The 22,687-nt window shown below is 38.9% G+C and overlaps 1 protein-coding gene and 1 long non-coding RNA gene across 2 annotated transcripts in view; one reads left to right on the top strand and one right to left on the bottom strand.

Annotated features, from left to right (window-relative positions):
• Positions 1-1,594: 1,594 nt before the first annotated feature.
• On the bottom strand, positions 1,595-3,009 carry LOC147132944 (uncharacterized). The gene is made up of 3 exons (XR_015081920.1): positions 2,629-3,009; positions 1,803-1,905; positions 1,595-1,623 (listed from the first exon to the last, which is right to left on the bottom strand). It is a non-coding gene; the product is annotated as an uncharacterized LOC147132944 (long non-coding RNA).
• The window catches only part of uvrag (UV radiation resistance associated gene), a 69,354-nt gene continuing 49,259 nt past the window's right edge, over positions 2,593-22,687 (top strand). Inside the window, exons 1-8 of the mRNA XM_086013233.1 lie at positions 2,593-2,927; positions 7,015-7,132; positions 7,314-7,348; positions 11,463-11,624; positions 11,815-11,889; positions 11,978-12,063; positions 16,025-16,130; positions 20,668-20,794. Of these exons, the coding sequence (XP_085869359.1) occupies positions 2,823-2,927; positions 7,015-7,132; positions 7,314-7,348; positions 11,463-11,624; positions 11,815-11,889; positions 11,978-12,063; positions 16,025-16,130; positions 20,668-20,794 (814 nt within the window). The 5' untranslated portion in view covers positions 2,593-2,822. The remainder of the gene's footprint in view (positions 2,928-7,014; positions 7,133-7,313; positions 7,349-11,462; positions 11,625-11,814; positions 11,890-11,977; positions 12,064-16,024; positions 16,131-20,667; positions 20,795-22,687) is intronic.

The raw sequence follows: 22,687 nt of genomic DNA, 5'->3' as shown, positions 1-22,687 counted from the left end.
CGCTTGTAGTTTACGCATTTTTAGGTTGGTACAACAATTATATTTATGTTATTCCAATTAAACATGACATTAAAAAAAATATATGGGTAATTCCTCTTCGTTGTTTACATGTCAATTAGTCTAACATTTATTATACTCTCTCTCTCTCTCACACACACAGAACCACCCTCCCACCCCCGCACACACAAACGCCCACCCACGCACATTCACACCCACTTATTACTGTAATTACGAAAACGAGGGGCATAACTGTAGATTATTATGCATTTTAGGTTCATCCTCGAATTTTACCTGAAAGCATGCTGTAAATATAGAGCCACAATAGATACATTAAGAAAGCCACAATAACAATATATATATATATATATATATATATAATATATATATATATATATATATATATATATATATATATATATATATATATATATATATATATATATATATATATTTTTTTTTTTTTTTAAATCACACTTTTTTTCATGTAATTGAAATACTGAAAGGGTGAATTTGCAATTTTTTTTGTCGTATTTGTTAAAACTTTCAATATGACCACATCCATCCAAATCCATCCATTATCCAAACCGATTATCCTCACAAATTTTGTGGGATAGAAAATCAGCAATCTTTGTCCCCATCTTGTGTCTCTAATTTGATTTACAAGAAACCTTCGTGCTCAAGAAAAAAAATAACCAATCTGAGACCGAAGGTTTGTTGACACTTGCAGGCACAGTCCCGCAGCCTTGGTGGAACCTGTTACTTTGAGCGAAGCTTTGATGAAACTTTGGCAGAATGTCCACCTCCGTACAATAAAAAATGCAACCAAGGAGTTAAATGATGAAACCAGGAAAGTCATTTCATGCAAATCGCGCATGCGTTGTATTTATTTCCTAGGTAGTGCTGCATTTCTTGAATGAATGAAGCACTTTTGCTTTCACAACCCTCTGGTCGCCATCATGTAAATTGTAAACATCCAACACACACACACACATTGTGAACCCATATGACTCCATACTTTTATGATTCTGGAATTGGGCTCCGGTGGAAAATGAGGTGTTGTGGACAAGATCATAAATCACGACCATTGCTTGCGGGTCAGCAATCCAGTCTCACTGCGCAAGTTTGTATAGGACCAAATTGCCGTTCAAATGCAATTTGTCGGCATACTGCATACTCGCCTGCCTGCTTGCTCAAGAGTCTCTGTGTATTTCTCCATCGCAACAGACGGTTTAAATCCACTAAAAACACGTAGTTCCACGTGTTCCCAAGGAAAAGGCGGGATGGCCATCCAAAATGGATGAGCGCATGGGATTGTGGGATATGTAACTATTTTAGCACAAACCTAAAAACACTCTATTGAATGATGACCGCGCCTTTTGGTGTTGTGTTGGCATATACAGATACACCTCAGGCAAAGTTAACTGTTTATTAAACATGGCGGTGGCACGTTTTTCACGTGTAGCTCACACTACATGACAGACATTTGACCACATACAATACTTCTTGCTAGTTTATATATATATATATATATATATATATATATATATATATATATATATATATATATATATATATAGTCTTAATAAAAAGGTGTGTCACTGGGCGCTGTCTTAGCTACACCCCCTAAGAAAAAAAGAGGAAAATGATGGTGAATGTATTGCACAGTTCTCAGTTTTTCACATAATCCACAATTATCTTCAAACATGATGTATTTCTTTTAACCAAGTATCGTTTTGGAGTACTGTACACAAGAGTGCAGGTAAGGTACATTTGTGTTCACTTCTTATCATTAGTTAATTTACCATTAAGAGTCAGGTCATCTGCGATTGGCTGGCAACCAATTCAGGGTGTCCCCCGCCTACTGCCCGAAGACAGCTGGGATAGGCTCCAGCACGCCCGCGACCCCTGTGAGGATAAGCAGTATCGATAATGGATGGATGGATGAGTCAGTTTATGTAGCAAAGCAATGGGAACACATTGTTTTGACGGCAAGAAAATCAGAGCCAATACTAGCTGGACTTTTGTTTAAAGAAAACTTTTTTTGTTGGTGTGCCAATCAAAATGGGACTTGTATATAATTTACATCAAAAAATCATTCATTCATTCATACTGTGGTAGTCTTATTGCGTAAAAGAGTCACATCAAAGCAGTAGGGCTTTTTTTTACCAGACAATTTAGGACAAACCTACTTTTACTTGAGTACAGGGTGTGAGTACTTTTGCAACCGTGCACTGGTATGGTCCTACGTGGCTGATGTTCACAAAACTACGGACGTAGCAGTTCAACCAAGTTTGTTCTAAATAGTTATATAGACTTTCTTTGTTTCACTTTTATGGGCCAATTAGATAAAAAGAAATGCCATGTATAAGCCACACAAAAGTAATTTAAATCTCGGGAAGTCACGCTGTCAGAGTACTACTTCCTCATATTCTGCTGCTTTGACAGATTTCAATGTAAGACCGCCCACTGCCGAAGAGAAACAGACAAACTAACCAATAATCTTACGAGTTTTCAGTTTCATCATTGATTCTTTACGATGGACGTTACATTTTAGCCAATCAAAAACGTAAGCGTCACAGCACTAAACCGGAGACGGATTTCCGAACAGTGTAGCAAAATAGCCCTTACCGTACTTTGTTTACGTCCTGTTGGTTAGCTGTCAGCTGTTGTGGCTTGTTTGTAGCAACAATAACGGAAAAAAGCATTAGTGCGTTTCTCATGCGGATGCCTTGACCTTAAGACTCAAAGCCACGTTATCTGTGGATGCTAAACATGGAATGTTTTGTTGATTGAGGGCGCCCTGCTTAGATGCCGACAGGAGGATGAGCTCCATCACTGGTCGGGTTCTCGCTATCCCCGCCGCCTCTGTTACCAACTCTGGAGCTTCATCATCCCGAGCCTTGCACGTCGAGCTCACATCCCAGCAGGTAAGCACAACGCCACTGAACACACCCTGACGCAGGCAAACACTCAGCTGACCAGCAGGCGACTCGGATAGCGATATCTCGGTGTCGGTCTGTTGTCGGAGTTTAGAATGTCAGTTGCAACTGCTCCCGGTGCAGTAAAAGGCGGGCCTGTCAAGCTAGCTTGGAAGCTAACAGTTGCTAGCTTGCAGGTCGCTCGCTAGCTTGGATGACACACCGAATACTATAAAACCATTTACGATGGCCCATTCGACACGTTCTCCTGCTTTTCCGGGTTGCTTTCATAGTGTGCATGGAACTTTATTCCAGCTAATAAACGTTGTATTCGTGCTCTCAAGTGACAGCAGGGGAAATCGTGGCATATGTCATTACTAGAGTGCTTCTAAGTTGATCACATTTAATAAACCTCGGAAACTTGATTCGTTTTCATCTGACATTAACTGAACTCGAAATGTTCCTGAAATCAGTTTACGGGTTATTTTTTTAATTCATTGCATTTGACAGTGTAAAAGTTCCAAACGTATGCTATTACAATCAGTAGCGCAGTCTTTAACAAGACCAGTCGGGTCCTTCACATGCAAGCTCTCAAGAAAATGATTTCAAAATAACAAGATGATGTTTTTTATGTTGGATATTATGTTGTGCAGTTTTTAGTCAGGGCACACTGTTCATTTCATTGCCACTATGATTGTCTTCATAGTTATTGGGTTAAATTTGCAGGAATGCGACACCAACGGCTCAATTACTTTTCGCGATAACTATCTATGTTTCACCGTACACGTTTAAGGTTGGTTTTCATACAACATGTTTTAACATCGGCGCGCAGTTTTGGAATAACTGTACTACAGTATATAGTCAGCCTGTCACTCACGTGTCGTGTACTGTGTCACATGGGCAGCGTGGACGGAGTTTCTCAGTTTTCAGTCATACTAGCCCACAGAGCTGGGCACTTTACCGTTTTTTTGCCTGTCCGTCCTCCGTTCGCGCCATTGGTACCCTTCCGTCTTCATCCCTCCGTCCTTATTCATAAAAATCTGGCTCATAGCACATCCACTTACCGGCTCGGAGTCTCTTGAGAGGAATTGTTTACAACTGTTTAACCAAGATAGCAGTTAGATGCAACACAAGACCTTCGTGATGTGATGAAGATGATGATGATTATGCCAAGTGGATCAAGCAAGGGGACATCAGGAGAATATTTAACATTGAGTAATAATGCAATACTATTGTCTTTTATTGCAAAAAACTTTGTGTTTTAACGCAAAACGTTTTTAGCTCTTATAAAATAATCAACGCAAGGTTATTTTCAGAGAGAACAAAGACTTCCACTTTCGGGTTGTTTAAATGTATACGCTGGTAGAGATTTTTACAGTCTAAAGATGTCCCACACAAGGACATACTTCGCAATGTTAACAGTTAGTTAACAAAATGGCTATCCCGGATTACACACACGAAAAGCGTTGTGCAGGCAATCGTAGAAGAGAACATGCAGTGGGGCTTTTTAAAAGAACTCAACACAACACGTTCAGTCGGTACTTGATCCGGTTAGGGACGAATAGAGGGACTGCTGAAAACGCCCACTTCCGTCCTTCCTTAGTCCGTCCTTTTTAAAAGACCTCTCGTCCTCCGTCCGTCCACAAAATGGGCAGTTCCATCCCTGGGACGGAAGTTCCAGCTCTGCTAGTCCAAGTCAAATAGATTCAGTTCAATGAATAATGCATGTTGGGTAAAATACAGTATTTGTGCATAACATATCAGCACTCTTTCATTGTTTGCCATTGTTTTCTTCAGTGAAATTGTTTCTTCCTGTTTGCTATGACTGTGTTAATAGACGTACAAGTCTAGACAAAATCAAAAATCTTAGTATTTTCATGGTGAGGCAACTATGAACAGAAGTACAGTCTGTTGTATTCAAACTGTGTCAAGTGACCATCTAATAAAATCATCTGCATATTTTTCTTGTCATCTCTTTTGATGTCACATGCTCACTTGCATGACTTGCATGAAGAAGCATGTTCTTATGTTGTGCCTGCCCAAGAGCGGATTCCCATGGTCATAAAACCACCTATTCACCCTTAACTAACTCCAGCACATATATGATATAACACTTTTATTGTTTCAATGACAGCATGAGAGTACAAATAAAATTCTCTCAATTTGTGTCTGATGGTTTGACTAATATGGCAGTTAAAGTGGGGCATTTGGTGATATTTTTTTGATTGTCTCTGGGGAAAATGAATTCATCAGGTAAATCATTTGTATTATACTTTTTTCCATTTATTTTGGATTCCCCAAAATACTACATGTGTTCTCTTCAATATATAAACCTTTATTTATATTGCAATATTGTATTGTTATAACAGTTAAACATTAAATACTTTGGTGCAAAAGGGGAAAAAACAATAGAAAGAAACCGAGTCGAGGACAGTCCGTAGACAATCTACCCAGCAAATGTAAACAAAGTTGAAGTAGTGCAGCAATTGTGTTGTGCTGGATATCAAAATCAGCCAGCCAGGCTAGGCTGTATTAATTTTCTATTATTGAGTTATTATTGTGTTGTTCAGGCCCACAAAACTAGTTGAGACTGAATCAACAGCGCCTTTACTGGTTGCAACGACCTCAAATGATAAATAAAAGGCGCTTAAACAAAAATCAGTTGGTTTATGAAAAATGATTGTCTACCCAAAATGAAATCAAGAAATACACTTTGTATTCATCGTCATGATGTAGATTTACAATCCTTAATGTGGAGATAAATCTAAAGAAAGGAAGCATAATATTTTAAACAGTTTATTTATAATTGTAAAAGGTCCAAATTGAAGGTTGTATTATTTATTCGTTACTAGTCTGATCAAATACCCAAAGAGGCATGTTCAATGTTTTAAAATGTTTAATATTGATTTATCCAGTTCTGTATGTCGGTGTTAGAGCGAGGACATTTTGTCTGTAAATAATGGCTTCCTTTTAAAGGGCGATTACTTACAAGCTTTTAAGTTCCTTTTACAGCTTGTGAAGTTGGGTGGCAAAGTCATACTTTGATTCCTGATTTAGTCAGCTGACTTTAGAATGCATTCATCAGAATTGATTCAGGATTACACTCATTATCCAGAGTTGTCAGCGCTTGTTAAGAAAAAATAAAAATAATAAATATGGCTGGCTCTTGTCTTCAACTTGTTGTGAGTCTCAGCTGGTCTTCAGAACAACGTGAGGAAGAGGTTTGGTGTGAAGACTTTGTTTTGCAGGACCGATCTTGTGGCCAATAGAGAGACTTGCCTTCACCTGTGTATCTGATAATTTTCTGTCATGTCATGTCTCGCCCTTAAGGACACCAAGTTTGCTGTTCATCACAAGGTCTCTTATAGCTTGATTTTTGGAGCATTTTCCCTTTCAGAGCAGCTTCACATTGCAGTCACAACCTTTTCTCTCTGCCTGGGGTTCACATTCATCCAGGCGTACTGACATTAAGGGGAGGTTGAAAGTCCCACATGGAACAATCAGTGTTCTTGTGTCTGAGGCTCTTAATCGTATAGGGAATCCCATGACTTCCATTTAATCTCAGTATGACTGCAGGCTTGCGACTGAACCTGTAGTCACCAGGGACATTGTGTACCATTGTAAACGCCGGGGACATGATCGATTTTAGTGCCTCAAATCTCATTTCCTATGTAATACTAGTTGACACTGCCACCTGCATGGCATGTCAGTTTTTAGACAATGCTTTCACAATGTTATTTTTAAGACACGCAAAGGTTGAGTCCGTGCAACTGAACTCAGAAAGTCAAGTTGCCTGGATTCAACCTTTGCAGAGTTCTATGACCTGGATGACTGGGAAAACTTCTTAGACATGATGTTTTTAAGACCATAAAAGTTGACTTATAACTAATATAAGATATTGTACAGTACAATACAACACAAAATGTAGTGTCATTTGTATCTGCATTAGTCCCAGAACATAATGATGCTTCTGTGTTTTTAAATTAGCCATTATTTCATCCTCTTAGTAAAATCGAATGTGGAATTTTGGCTTTGTTTGTTGTCTGTTTTCAGCCATCTCTTAATGCTGCTCCATTGTATTCTGTCTGTCCAACAGAGACGATTGCGTCACCTGCGGAGCATCGCAGCAAGAAACATTGTCAATAAGAATGGTTCTCCTCTACTGGACACATACTTCACCCTCCATCTCTGTATAGGAGATCGCATATCTAGTGGTCAGTGTTAATTTAACTAGTAGGTCTTATAGGAGAGAATATCGTTATCATGCCCACTTGGTCCAGCAACTTTACAAAAACGATCACAAATTCAAACAACAAACTTGAAATTGCTTTCTGTGACTGATTTTCCTCCATCTACCTGTCTCATTTTAATCATTGTTTCTTCATGTATTTTTAGATTTTTACAAGAGTGAAGTCATACATGACTCACTGGTGAGTATGATTTGTTTTGCCTTTACAGTCTTCACACAACACACATTTGCATTCTGGATACCCTGAGGATGTGTGTCACTGGCACAAGATAGCATATAATTAGGACAACTGTGATATGGCCTTAAAATAACATCAAATTGTACATGTTACAATGTCATGTATGTATGCATATATTTATGTTTTTATTTATTTATTTAATCAACCTTTATTTATTAAGGTAATGTAATTGAGAACAGATTCTCATTTGCAACACCGAGCTGGCTGCAGGCAACAGAGTAAAACCAAAATAAAAACACAAATACAAAGACACTAAACTGTACACCCCTACACTGAAAAACCTCTCTGAAGGGGGCCATAGGGATAAAGAAGTCTTTCTACCCTACATTATTCAGGCGTGGGAAGTTGTAATTTTTGGTGAACTCCCGGACACTCTTATTGTGAAGTCACACCATTGAGTTGTCCGGTAAAAAGTCTTGTAGAATTCGAATAAATTGCGTGTTTTTTAATGTGAGCTTTCTGTTCCGTGCTAGTGGCTTTGGTTTCAACAATCTTGAAATATACTTTGCAACAGACTGTTTGTTCCTCATTGTCTGATGCTGCAAACCAAAGCCAATTCCAAATGACTGATGAAACAGTGCCTCTTTACTAAACTAGCTTCTGTTTTTTCGCCACCGTGCTATGAAAGATTTATTGATTAAAGCCAATATCGATTAATATCCCATCCTTGTATGCAAAGAAATCATCAGCTCTCCTCATTGAAATAAATGGAATTGTTTGTAATCCAATCCATCCTCGGCCAAAAACAACTGAAATGTTTGTAATGTGTTTTTAATGGGGAAAATAGCACTGTCTCTAAAGAATAATGAAAGTACAATTAAAAAGAATGGGAAGAATTAAACAGCAAGTGTATCATAATGCATTGCGGCTGTACTGTTTCTTCTGTTGTGTACAGTTAGATATACATTGAGACTGTCACAACTAAGCTCAGTAAACCGCAATTATATTAGTCATTTGTGGAAGAAGATACAGAAAATATGCCTGAGTATTGTATTGTCAGTCTACTTGTTGCACCACCATTTGTGTTCAAATATCCATTGCTTAAAGGATTGTAACACCGTGACACGATGCCATTTATTAGCCTGTCTATGGAATTTTCCCTTCGTTTGTTAGCATTAAGCTAAGCAGACTTTTCCAAGGCAAATGGGGCTGTTTTAATTACACAACATATCATACTCTTTGTTTAATGTTTAGTTTGACAGTAAGCTTTCACTGGGAGTGGCGTTAAAGAGCTTCAGGAGCCTTTTTGGAAGAAGTATTATTATCTTCCAAACTGCTACTTGTTGTGAAATGAGTTGAATTGAGCTTGCTGCTCCCATGCAGAGTTCGTATCAAATATTTGCTGGCAAGTCAAACCAAAAAATAAATAAATAAAACAAGACAGCTTTTATCTTGAAAAACTCAGTTGGGTCACTCACACTCATATATCAAGGCTGTTGTTTTTTGAAACTATTTTTTTCCATATCACTCTCCACCAAATTGGGTGGAAATCAGCACAGACCTTTAAACAAGGACTGGGGCAGAAAGCGTGTAGTGACACAGTTGTGAGTAAGAATGTGGTCATAAGGGGTCAAAGTGCCTTTGAATGTGGTCCCGGTGATTGGTGGACAATGAGTTCATTAGTGGACTGAATATTTTTTCGTTGAATTTTCCACCCATCTGGATTTCAGTACAAAAATACATCTTTTTAAGTGTGGCCCCGATATTCTTCTGGGTCGCTGTATTCAAACAGTTCCACTTGTGTGAAAAATATTATACAGAGCTTCCAATACTACTACAACTCAGCTCTACAAGTTGTCAGCCTTGTTGTTGAGTCATGAGCTGACCTAAGCTGGTTTTCTGGCATGCTGCTCAGTGTGTGTGAAGCGCGACAGGAAGTCATGACTCGTTTCAACTCTCTGCTCAACTTCCCCTCAAACTATTTAATGTTGTTGCGGATACAACTTTTCTAGTATTATTTGTCAATGCTGCCATCAATCTTGAGAAATGTTTTCTTTCGAATCTTCCTGTTTTCATTCAGCTGTGGCTTTCTACTTCACATTTGGTGACTCTCACTAGTTCTGAGTGCTATCCTGGGCTGTTTTTTTCATCTTATGAGTGTCCTCTCTTGGGCTAAACAATTATTTAGTAGAATTTTGTGAAGTTGTCAGAGTGAAGGCCTAAAAGACTGTAAGTCAAATTGTAAGTTAACAACTCTTAACTGAAGTAGATATACAGTACTGTTGTCCATATTAATTCATAGTTCATTTGCCTTTACCTTATCATAAATTTAACCTAGAAGACTAAAACATGTATATTTATTAAATCTGATATTGTTTATTGCAGTGTTTCTCAACCTTTATTGAGCAAAGGCACATATTTTATATTGGGAAAAAACTTCACTTAGCAAAACGTTTCACAAAAAGTGTATATACAGGTTAATTATGTACGTTCAGTCATCTAGTGGAAGAACATTTCATTGTTTTGCCTTTTCCTTTCGTGGTTGACATAAGGTAGGTACGGAAAGTATTCAGGTTAATCTCATTTTTGCCCAAAAAAACAAAATGTAGAATTTTTTTTCAAATTTATGAAAAAAGAAAAACTGTAATATCATATGGTCATGGTAGGGCACAGATCTGGCCAAGGTTACAAAAGAATTTCTGCAGCACTCAAGGTTCCTAAGAGCACAGTGGCCTCCATAATCAACAAATGGAAGACGTTTGGGACGAACACAACTCTTCCTCGACCTGGTCGTCCAGTCTAACTGAGCAATCGTGGGAGAAGAGCGTTGGTGAGAGAGGTAAAGAGGAACCCAAAGATCAATGTGGCTGATCTCCAAAGATGCAGTAGGGAGAAAATTCCACAAAGTCAATTATCACTGCAGCCCTCCAATGGTCAGGGCTTTATGTCAGAGTGGCCCGACGGAAGCCTCTCTTCAGTGCAAGACACATGATAAACCGTATAGTTTGCCAAAAAACACACAAAACACACAACTTTTTTGATTTTGACAAATGGCTGCAAGACACAGAAAGTGAAACATTTCAAGGAGTCTGAATACTTTCCATACCCACTGTAAATTAACACAAAAAATGATTAGAAAATAATAAATTTTTTGTCTAAATAATTGACATTGGATAATTTTCCGCATCACGCATGATGATCTTTCACAGCACACTGTGCCATGGCACACTGGTTGAGAATCACTGGTTCATTGTCATACAGATTGATTTATTTTTAGGGAAATGAAATCGCAATCGCAATATTGAGGGGAAAAAAAAAAAATCACAATTAGATTACTTTTTAAAATTCTTCAGCTCTAGTCCTCTCCTGTCTGTCTGTGGGCGGGATTCAAACAACAGATTTTCTTCCCCTATTAAGAGACTAATTTAAACATAGCCCTCATATAAAAATCTAATATTCACAGCAATCTTAAAACGTACACAGAAAATTAATTTGTGAAATGATCACAGTGAGTCTAAAAACAGAATTCATATCTGCTTCCCATGCATAGAGCTGCTTTTTGTATTAGCGCCTCAACATAAAATATACTGTAAATCAGCCCTCTTTAAAGCGGAAGTCAACCCAAACATATTTTTTTCAAGAATATGTTCCCAGCAGGCCCGCTAGTTGAAACACGGCATTCTGATTAATTTTGCATTTGTGGAATGTAAATTAAGCAGCAAAAAGCACTCGTTTTTTGCCATCTCTTGGGGCGGCCATTTTGTCTTCTGTCGACTTAAAATGACATCACAACTGCTCACAATGACCAATCACGGCTGACCTGTTTTCGGAATCTGAGCCATGATTGGCCGTTGTGAGCAGTTGTTGCAAAACATTTGCGTTGACTTCCACTTTAACTATAGCCTGGACTAGTTAATCCCAGTCTGTAACAAACAGTCACATTATGACATTAAATTTGACATGCATTTCTGTAAAATATTTACACTACGGTAATATTTTGACCTTTCTCACGTAATTTAGTAACACACACATTTGGTAAAAGAGAATCAGTTCTTTTTTTAAATTGAAATTGCCGTACAGTGATATGCTTCTGACGTTCTATATGTATGTTCTAAAGAATCCTACTTGGAGGAGTCTGGACTTTGGCGTGTTGCCAGACCTTCTGGACACCTCAGTTTCTTGCTTTGTGGTACGGATCTGGGGAGGACAGGAGGCACAGTACCAGCTCCTCATAGAATGGAAAGTCAATCTCGATGGCCTCAGATACACAGGGCAGCAGGTCAGACACCACACATGAAACTACAATGGAATTGTCAACTTAATATGTATTTTTGTCCATTTATTTAAAAAAAAACCTCTCCAATAACTTTATTTTGTTGTTGTTGCAAGAACTCTTATTTGTTCACCCAAACATATTAAACAAACATCAGCATTTGTAGAGTGAGCTTATATTGTTGTTATTTCCTCAGATTCGATCCAGGAATACAAATGAGATCATATTTGGGTTGAATGATGGATACTATGCGGCTGACTTTGACCAAAAGGTACGGTGTTTGTCCATTTTCAAATAGCTCCTGTGTAAGGATTAATGACAATGTGCCTCATGTCATCACTGACATGTTTCTGTCACAGGAACATTTGGAGCGGAAGAAAAATAGTCTACTTCAGGTCGACCAGAGCTCAGTTAGAAATTCCTACAGTGTTTTCTCTTTGCTCAGGTAAGATTAATTGCCAAAGGATGAAACGGAGGGTATGGTATTCGGCAGATCTGAGTTATGGGTTAAAATAAAAACGATTGCTTTGTTGTACATACTGAAATATAAGCAAATGCTGATGTAGGTAATATTGTCTGGCCACAGAAGTTCTTTTTGTTTTCTTTTCGTGTCACAGTGGAGAGGTCCCGGGTGTCGATGTCAGCCTCATATATGTGGAGTTTGTATGGAGTTAGTTTTTTTTTGCTTCCCTGATTTATTTTTTATTTTTTGGTGTACATTGTCTTCCTCCAACCTCCTTCCTCCCTCCAAAACCATGTATGATCAGTTAATTGAAGACTCTAAATTGTTGAAGACTCAAAATTGTCCCATAGGTTGTTCATTATATATGCCCTGCAATTGGCTGGCGACACTCTGTTCTGCCTGCAGCTGTGACCCAAATGACGGCAATACATTGTTCCCTCACTTTTTGCAGTTGTTAGTTACAAGCACCCCCTCACCCCGCAATAGGTGACTCTTTGTTGTGGTTTATGCTTCTATTAAGCCAATTCGTATTATTATGATCTATTAACATTTTACAAACATTTCATTTAAAAATGTGCAAATCCTCAGAATTTTAGCCTCTCAACATTAAATATTCTCAGATTTCTGTAGTCCTCCATGAAAGGAGACTTATTATATCAATTATACAAAATAGTGATTATTGAATGAAAATGAAACATTTGCAAACATCTGCTTTTGCTTTGGAAAACAGTGATCAACGTTTGCCTATTTTCTGACATGCTCCAGACCAAACAATTAACTGAATCTTTGTTTTTGCATTTTCTGCACTGTCAATTGAAAAAAAAAAAAGTCATGTTTTAGAGGACATTTTTATTTTGGAGATGGAAATTAATTGTTTTAATCATGGATTAATTGATTATTAAAATTATTGCTTGTTGCAGCCCTAGTTTTAAAAGAACATTCAAGCAGGGTTGCCTAATGTTCATCTTTATATTTTTCATGTGTGCATATTGAGGGCTTTGCTGCTGTAATGCACAACATGATTGACTCATTCGTTATCAAATAGAAGGTGGACTTAGGTTGGGCTTTGTGATCTATAGCAGGCTCATGCAATTGAAATTCTAAGAGGCCCATTCATCCTTCCTTTTTCTATAGTGCTTGTCCTCATCTGGGTTGCGGGTAAGCTAGAACATAACCAGCTGATTTTGGGCAAGATGCGCAGTACACCTTAAACTGGTTGCAACCCAATCGCAGGGCAATTCCAAGAAGTCCAGGAAAATATCTTCAAGCCATGAAACTCATAGCTGTTCTTGAAAATGAGCCTTTCATGCTTGTTGACCAGAGAGTGGCACTAAATTAACCAACGTCTAGACTTGTGAGGCACCACTGGCCTCTGTCCTTTCAGGCCGAATGAATATACTATGACAATAAATGCTATTTCTGTATGTGAAGTAATTCTTTCAAGATTTCAAATAGAGTAAATACAGTACATCATTGTTACACTATTTTGCATTGTGATTACATACTTCACTGTGAAAATAGATGCAGCCCTGTGTAAGACCACCAGAGGGAGATGGTGATTTGTTGATTGAGGATCTTGGTGGAATCCAGCCTTACCATTTAAGAGCTCTCAAAATAATGTGCAGACATTTGTTGGTAAACATTAGTGTGCGTTTCAGTATCTATAAAATGTAAATCACCACTTAGAGTAACCACAGGGTTTCCCCAAGGAATACCCTCTGGTAAAGCTAGATTACGTGACTTATAGTATTACTAATTACACACATTTTGCCAAAGGTTCTTTAAATTTGGATGTTTCAAGTTAGACTCTACCAAAAATAACACAAACATCCTGTCATTTGGGCCGTTATGACAGTTTGCACTAACATTTTCAGACTATATAAAAACCAAATAAGGGATTGAGTCCCATGAATTCACAGTGTAATGAAACGAAAGGAATTATACCATAGCATGTTGACTCTTTTATCTTTTATCTCGAAGTAGCATTGGAATATGGTTAAATGATGGGAGAACGGAGACCATAGCAACCTCACAACTTGTAGGTACTAGTTTACGCTAGTTTACCTCTCCCCTTTGCGTCTTCTGTTCTCGCGGTATTTTTTACCGTTCTCTTCTTTCGTCCAGACCAAGTGGGACTCCACGTGGTTTAGCACAGTTAGGGTGATCTATCGTGCCTCCTGCTGCTGGCCTGAAGCTCCTTATAGCTATTAAGATTCTCCCTTGGCTTGGTGTGTTGATATGATAAAAACTGTTAGAAGATTAATCAAATTTATCAGACACAAAGAGGGATTATCGTCAGGTCCCAGTGATAGCCTCACTGCAAATGTTCATAAATATTGTATTAACATGTTTAATTTATATTAATGACCATATTAACCTGTGCAATAATTTGTGTCCATTAATTGAATTATTTTTTGTTTCTTTGCCTATTGCATCTCAAATAATCTCCCTGCTCTCATCATCCAATATCATCAAGGTTCTCACAAGTTTTGGCCAACTCTCACTTTTTAAAAAACATTTTCTTGACAAGAATATGTTCTATGCAGCCTGGCTAGTGTAAACACGGCATTCTGATTAATATTGTGTTTGTGTTAAGCAGTAAAATCCAGCCATTTTGGGCTATCTCAGGGGGCGGCCATTTTGCCACTTGCTGTTGACTGAAAATGACATCACAGCTGCTCAGGGCTCAAGTAACAACCAATCATGCCTCAGCTTCAGAAACTGGTGATCCGTGATTGATCGTTACCTGACCCCTGATCAGCTGTGATGTCATTTTCAGTCGACAGAAGTGACAAAATGGCCTCCCCATGAGATGGCTAAAAATGGGTTGATTTTACTGCTTAACTCATATTCCACAAATGCAATATTAATCAGAAGGCCGTGTTTAGACTAGTGGAGGCGTACCAACAATTTTGTCCATGTGTGTATACAACTTAAAAGTTTCACAAGCCTAGGTTTGATCTGACACCGTGTTGTATCAAATTTCCCTGTCAAAGGAACAAATGTTTTTGTTTTTCAGATGATTATCATCTTCAAGGGTCGAGTGCACAGCCATAGTCATAACTTCCTCTAAATCCCCCCTTGGTGTAGTTGTTTGGTGTCTGCTTTGCGTTGGCAAAAGAAAGTTGCCGTGGTTAGTGAGAATACTGTATATTCTCTGACAGTTACCCAGCAATGAAACCCCCTGTGGGTATAGATGGAGCTATCCACTGGCCTCACTCTGGTTCATAGGTTGTGCCATTGTGCCTGAGCGGCAGGCCAAAGGCAAAGACTCAAGGTACGATGGGGGCTGACATGCGTGAAAAGAAGAGAGCAGATAACTGTTCTCACCTGGGGGAAAAGGCCGTATCAGATTCTCCAATTGCAATCACCTAAACACACGAAGCTGTCAAAACAGATTTGCCCTGATGTTCCAAACGACTATCTTTAGCTGTCATCACTCTCACCTCAAACAGATTAAAAAGCATGATCTTAAAATATGACATTATTTTTACTGCAGGTGTCCTCCCAAAAGCTCTATTTATCTTCGCATTGTGGGTCTTAACTGCAGGAGAAATGCCACAAGGAAACATAATTCACATCAGTCTTAACCAAACAATTTTGTCCATATTTAAGTCATTCACTGCCATTGATGAATTTATTGTCTTTTCACAGTCCAGCCATTCAATCGCCGGAATTTATTAGTATTTTTTTTTCAAACTTTAGGGTAAAAGAGGTTCTGAAAATGTCTGGCAGTGAATGAATTACAATGACATTTTTGTCATGCATTTGGTTAGGAAGTGCATCGTCCTATGTGGCCGTGGCCCCTTCCACCATTTAAATTGCCCATAACTGGTCTAAGCCATTGTAAATACTGTTTTCACTGTTACCCTTAAAATTGTAACCATCCCGGGAAGGAATTGGAGAAACGACCTTGAACTTTTTTTTTTTTGCCTTACCGTAGGCTCCACACAGCCCAAAGAGCCATCAAACAGACCCAAGTGACAGTGCAGAAGATTGGGAAGGAGATTGAGGAGAAGCTGAGAACAACAGCAACATGCACAGTGCGGGTAAGTGCAGTCATACGCCAACAACAAATTAGATTGTGTTGATAACCGTTGGCCTCAGGCAATTTAATTGCCTATTTCCAGCCCCCTCATTGTTTTCAATTAGTAAATTGGTTGATTATGAACATGATAACTTGAATTTCACACTTCTTTTGAGACGATACGTAAAGATGTGATGAGCTGGAATACAATGTTACCAGAGGGTGGTAATTGCTGCGATCAGCGATAAGGTGTCTATCTACTTTTGTACTAATAAGCATCTGTTGAGTTTGTTGCACTAAAAGCTCAACAGGATTTAAGAGCTTGTATCACCCAAACTAATACGAGATGTAATTTCACACACTCGCTGACCAGTTATTGTTTCTTTTCGTTTTGGTTGCTTAACTGAGCGGTGCAGAAGGAGAAATAGGCCATCTGTCAAAGTGGATCCAAGATCCATTGTTTATGTTCCCTCCATGTCATATCCTCTAGTGGAATACAAAGCAAACGCAAGAAAGCATATCTAACATTTTTGGAATTGGTAGCCACACAGCTGTGAAAGCGAAGCTCTGATCCCTGGTTTGACGCCGTGTTTATTGCAAACACTGGCTTCATAAGCATCCCCGGTCCTGTGCTGCTAGTCAGAGTGGCCCGAGGCAGTGACACTTTTGTGCTTTTATCCTGCAGAAAAGAGGTTGCTTTTAGAGAAATTCATTTCTAACCTGACTTGTCAAAATCAGTTATTAGTTGTTTAGTGGCATTAGTTTCTCCATGAATGAGTAGTGGCCTGCAAAATATCACACTGACATTTTGTTTCACCACATTTGACACATCAGCATTGGTGGCCAGTGTGTGCTAGTTTAAACAATGTTCATGTTGTGGTGGCCTGTACTGACAATATATGAAATTGAAGAGGAAGTCAACCCCCCAAAAATCTTTGAAATAATGTTTTATGCCCCTTCACTATTCTAAATATGGCATTCTGATTAATATTGCGTTTGTGGAAGTACAAAGTTGGAATATACCACTGTTTTTCAGACTGAGTGTGATACAAGTAATTATATTTGAGTACTTGATACCAAGTACAGACACTTGATAATTTCATTGTGTCGCGCAATTGTGATGAAAATGTGTTTTTTCATCCAAATGCTGTTCAAAAACTTGAACTTTTCTTAAAAAGGAAATCAACCCAAACACAGAGACAAACAAACATCCACACTCACAATTATTCTTCGGGGCAATTTAGAGTGTCCAATTAACCTTCCATGCATGTTTTTTTTTGGAATGTGGGAGGAAACCAGAGCACCCGGAGCAAACCCACGCAGGCACAGGGAGAACATGCAAACTCCAGACAGGGAGGCCGGAGCATGGGATCGAACCCACGACCTCTGAACTGTGAGGGGGACGTGCTAACCAGTCGACCACTGTGCCGCCCGCTGTACTATTGATTGAAAAATCTTTAAAGTGGAAGCCAACCCCAAAGGTTTCTTTACAATGTGTTCTATGCGCTACCATTAGTGTAAATGCGGCATTCTCATTAATGTTGTGTTTTTAAAGAATTACAAAATACACCCAAACTCAGAAAACAACTGAGCCGTAAGTGGTCGTTACCTGAGCCTGAGTAACTCCGATGTCATTTTCAGTCGACAGCAAGTGGCAAAATGGCCGCCCCCTGAGATGGATAAAAACGAGTGGATTTTGCTGCTTAATTCATATACCACAAACACAATATTAATCAGAATACTGTGTTTAGACTAGTCGGGCTGCATAGAATATTATGTATTGTAAAGAAACATTTTGGGTTGACTTTCTCTTCAAATTTTCTCTGTTCATCATTTTTAACATCCGTTTAGTTATTAACATGTAATTTATATGTTAATAAAATGTTGAAGTACTCTCTAGAAATAAAAAGTCATGATTATGATTGCATTTTTTTTTTATAGCAACCAACCTACAATCAGCGGTATATTGCTTTTTTGCATGGCCCCATTGGTTACCATGCAAGGGTCTTATAATTTGCAACATTCCGTTTCCTGCTAGATGGCAATCTTAGGGTCCATTAGAAGTCCAAAATATAAGTGGTAAGATGGTTGAACCACACATAAGCTGCATTCATTTTATAAACTGCACCCGCTTATAACCTGCACACGCATAGAATATTACACGTGCTGTTTCCTGCATGATCTCGGGTGTACAAAGCATCAGCTCTGAACACCGAGCTGAATGCTTCAATTTGTGCAGTTTTTGTTTTAAAGTTTTGGTCCGGTACCACATCAAAATGGAATTCATTGATAGATTCATGAACAGTAAACACAGGTTTGGTGAGTTAAATAAAGCTAAGAGTAGTCAACAAGGTAACGTTCCTGGGATCAGGGAAAATATGATGTGGAGTGAAGTCCCAATTTATAGTCAGACCTTAACAATTACTTGTACGATACTGTTTTTTACCTTTCTAGAAACTGACTTTTAAGGCTTAGAATTTCTCTGTAGACGGTTGTTGTTTTCCATTACACTCTCCATCGCTTTTAATTTTTTCCCTTTCCTTTCCCCCAGACCTTCGTACTTATTAAAGCCGCTCCACACAATTGGCACTACTTAGCTGCACCGTAACACGGGCGCTTCATTCTTTTGTCACAAAGATTCCCTTTCAAAGTCTCTGATATTTCCTGCTTATTGAAACATTTCTCAAAACCCCATTCAGAGCTCACATCAGTTAATAAATCACATAATCCCTGTTTTCTCCCGTTTCCTACAAGCCCACCAACTTGGAATGAGTGCAGCATTGTGTGGCTCTTCTAAGGTTTTCCCTCTTGGCCTTTGTAGCGCTTCATACTACACTATGAGCATCATAGAGAGAGCCTAGATCAAAGTAGCACAGAGTGGCGGCCACCAACCTCAGCGCATGGCCCTTTCACCCCATCACCCACCCTCTGCCATTAATCTCCTGGGTTACAACATGCTTTCCCCACGCCTGCTGTGTATTTACACAGCTGACCCATTACTGTTTGATGTTCAGTAGGAATCACAGGCACCAGTGGTGGCTTACTGTCACGCGCACACATGCGCGTGCATGACCCATCAACTCGGCTGCTCAAACTTGATTCATTTGTGTCAAAGCCAATGGTGGGTTACATTAAAAAGTATTGTGTCCAGCACATATTTCAGGCTCTATAAACCTTTTATCTGCAATTTTTACTTTTAACTGCCACGTTTTCCCACATTTATGAAGTTTTTAAGAAGAAGCCTAATCTTTGTCTGATCCAGGCTACGATCCCTATCTAAGTAGATGTGTGTGGGTTGCACAGAGGGTTGGCAAAGGACTGGATCAAAAACAATGTTGAATCTTTCATCCCAACATTGCGTGCATGTCTGTCTACATCTGTTTAAAAAAAAAGTCCTCGTAGTGCTTTTATGTGTCATCCTAGAATTTAAATTAATTTAGCTTCCCAGTTCCACGTTTGAATCACTTGCTTGTTTGAAATCCAGTTAAAAACAAACAAACATTGTTCTCAAGTCATAAATACAAGCACATCAAGTTAATATTTTTGTGTTTAGATTTGAGAACCAGTTAAATCACAGCTGCCGTTTTCTGCGTCTGCAGTACACATTTAGTTACACAAGAGGGAGATGAGGTTCTGTGCAGCCTGCTTAGTCAGCGTTTACTAAGCATGTGACAGGCAGGTTAACCACGATACATACAGGTCACACAGTCTGCCAATCAAGGATGGTTGAAAACTGACCAAACAGTCCTGGGAATGAAAGTCTAATCAGTAAATATAAGTGAAAACAGATGTGTGACAGTTGTGGAAGACATCCTACGATCTCTGTAAAGTTAGGTTATTGCTTTAGCAATCATCCTGCATTCATTTTCTATACCACATGGCATCATTAGAGTCGCAGGTAACTGGAGCCTATCCCAGCTGACTTTGGGTGAGAGACAGGGTACATACTGGACTGCTCGCCAGACAATGACAGCAAACCACTCACACTCACACCTACTGTGTGGACAATTTAGAGTCAATTCAATCCATCAATTCAATTAAACAACCATGAATGCTTTTTGGAATATGGGAGGAAGCCAGAGTGCCTGGCGAAAACCCACGTAAGCATGTTGTGACCATGCAAATTCAAAACAGGATGGCCTGAGACAATATTGAAGAAAAAGTTGGGAGAAAAAAAAATCCCTCGCGAGTATATGGGTGTCGACCGTAATCCCCAAAACATTTTCTTTTACCTATCCTGTTCTTGGCTGCTTGGTCATGCAAGTTTGCATTAGACAATCTCCAAGCTTAAAGTGAGATTACGTATATTGTAACCAATGCATTCTAACCCTAAGCCTATCTCAGCAGGCCTAGGTGCCAACACCCCGTCTGCAACTCTGAAGAGGATCAACAGTATAGAAATAGACTTTTATATGTTATATATGTATGGCTAGACCTTTGCCGATGTGCCTCAAATATCTTACTTAAGGGTTTTAAACACACACATTGCTTGTAACCACATCTTGGATATCCTCCTTCATCTCACTCTCCGTGTCCTCTTTTTCGTTTGCTCTGAGCAGAAAAAAGAGAGGGAGTGCATGCAGCTACGTTTAGCTGTGCTTCATAGTGAACTGCAACGGCAGCGTAAGGCTCTTGGCAGAGAAATAGATGTGCGGCAGAAGGACATGGCACAGCTTCAGAAAAAAGGTAAGATGTACAGGCTACAGGCAAACAGGTTTTCTTACACCACATGTAAATAATTTATTGATGCCAACAAGCTTTCAAATTTACGCAAACAGTAATTTTAAAGGCGAAGTCAACCCAAACATATTTTTTCAAGAATATGTTCTATGCAAGCACCACTAGTTGAAACAAGGCATTCTGATAAATATTGCGTTTGTGGAATAAGAGTTAATCCATCCGTTTTTAGCCCTCTCAAGGGGCGGCCATTTTGTCACTTCTGTTGACTGAAAAGGACATCACAACAGCTCAGGGCTCAGGTAACGACCAGTCACGGCTGACCTTTTTTCTGAAGCTGAGCCGTGATTGGTCGTTACCTGAGCCCTGAGCAGTTGTGATGTCATTTTCAGTCGACAGAAGTGACAAAATGGCCGCCCCCTGAGATGGCTAAAAAGGGTGGATTTTGCTGCTTAACTCATATTCCACAAATGCAATATTAATCAGAATGATGTGTTTCAACTAGTGGACCTGCTGGGAACATATTCTTGAGAAAAATATGTTTGGAAAGTAGGGCTGCCACAAACGATTATTTTGCTAGTTGACTAATCACTAACAGAAGTCGCGATTAGTCGACTAATCGGATTATATATAAATCGCAGCAGCAAGCTGCTGCTCTTATAATAAGCATCATTCGCTTACATCTTAAATTCTTTATGTACAAACTAATCATGAAGACAAGATGATAGTACATTCAACTTGTATTAAACTTTGCAACTTAAGCCATCATTCCTGACATGTTTATAAATAAAGGAGCGACTTAAATTGATGGCGATACTCTGGCCTTAAAAATTTTAGCTGTAATTCGTTAGTGTGTTTTAAAATTGAACCAAAACTATACACTATGCAGAGTTGCACTAATACAGTGAAATTATCTACGAATACAAAAAGAAGTACGTATACGTATTTCACACTTCTTGGGCACCAAGACTTTTTTTTTTTAACGGAAGATAGTGAAATCAGAGTAAATTGGGCAAATGCTCTGTGCTAAAGAAAACTAAAATAAACACTATATTGGTTTTTAATCTTGTGTTAATTTAAACTTTATCAAAAAGGTTTTGTTATTCTTTTCACTAGTATGCATAATTGAAAAGTAGTAAATTGATCTACACAATCAAAATGTGGTATGCACCTGTAACAAAAAAGGGGACCTTTTTTTTTTTTTCACTATAACATAGTATATTACAACAAACTTAATTATGGATTTTATTGTTATGTGACGCTGATGAGTGGCACATATGTCGTTTTTGTGTTGAGTGCTGATATTTCCCAGTTCAGGAACGCATCACTCCATTCGCAAGTGAGAGAAAGAGAGAGAGAGAGAGAGCAAGCGTGCGCTTCCTGCTTTGATGTCCACCACAGGCATAAACACGCAGTTTTGTTTTGAGTTTTGGTTGTTAATCAATGCGAGTTTACTGAATAATGGCTGATTAATCCATAGAAGATGCTACGACGTGTTAGCGTACCGAATAGGAGCGTTACATCAAACACACCGTAATGTGTGTATGCTAACTGCAGCTAACTTCTAGACACAACTGTGCCTATGTCAGATATGAAATCAGGCATAAGCCATAACTTGCTTCCTTTTTTTAAATGATTGGGCATCCCCATCGTGTTGCCATGAAAGGCAGGTTTGCATTGTATTGAGTATATTTGGTGAAATGCGCCGTAACTTTCGGACTCTGTTGCCAACACGAATTAGCCCTTACAGTGTAAGGCTTACACTACTTTACCCACAATGCTTCTGTTTACATCACCCGGATTACCACCAGTGCGCATGTGCATTGCAGATAGGAAAACAGCCAGCGGGAGAAGAGCGAGACGCGGCAGTCTCAAAAGAAAAATAATGTGCCAAATATATAA

Source organism: Filicampus tigris, chromosome 17, assembly GCF_054856515.1.
Source record: "Filicampus tigris isolate MCC_2025a chromosome 17, RoL_Ftig_1.0, whole genome shotgun sequence".
Lineage (NCBI taxonomy): Eukaryota > Metazoa > Chordata > Actinopteri > Syngnathiformes > Syngnathidae > Filicampus > Filicampus tigris.
This window is presented reverse-complemented; position numbering and strand designations above follow the sequence as displayed.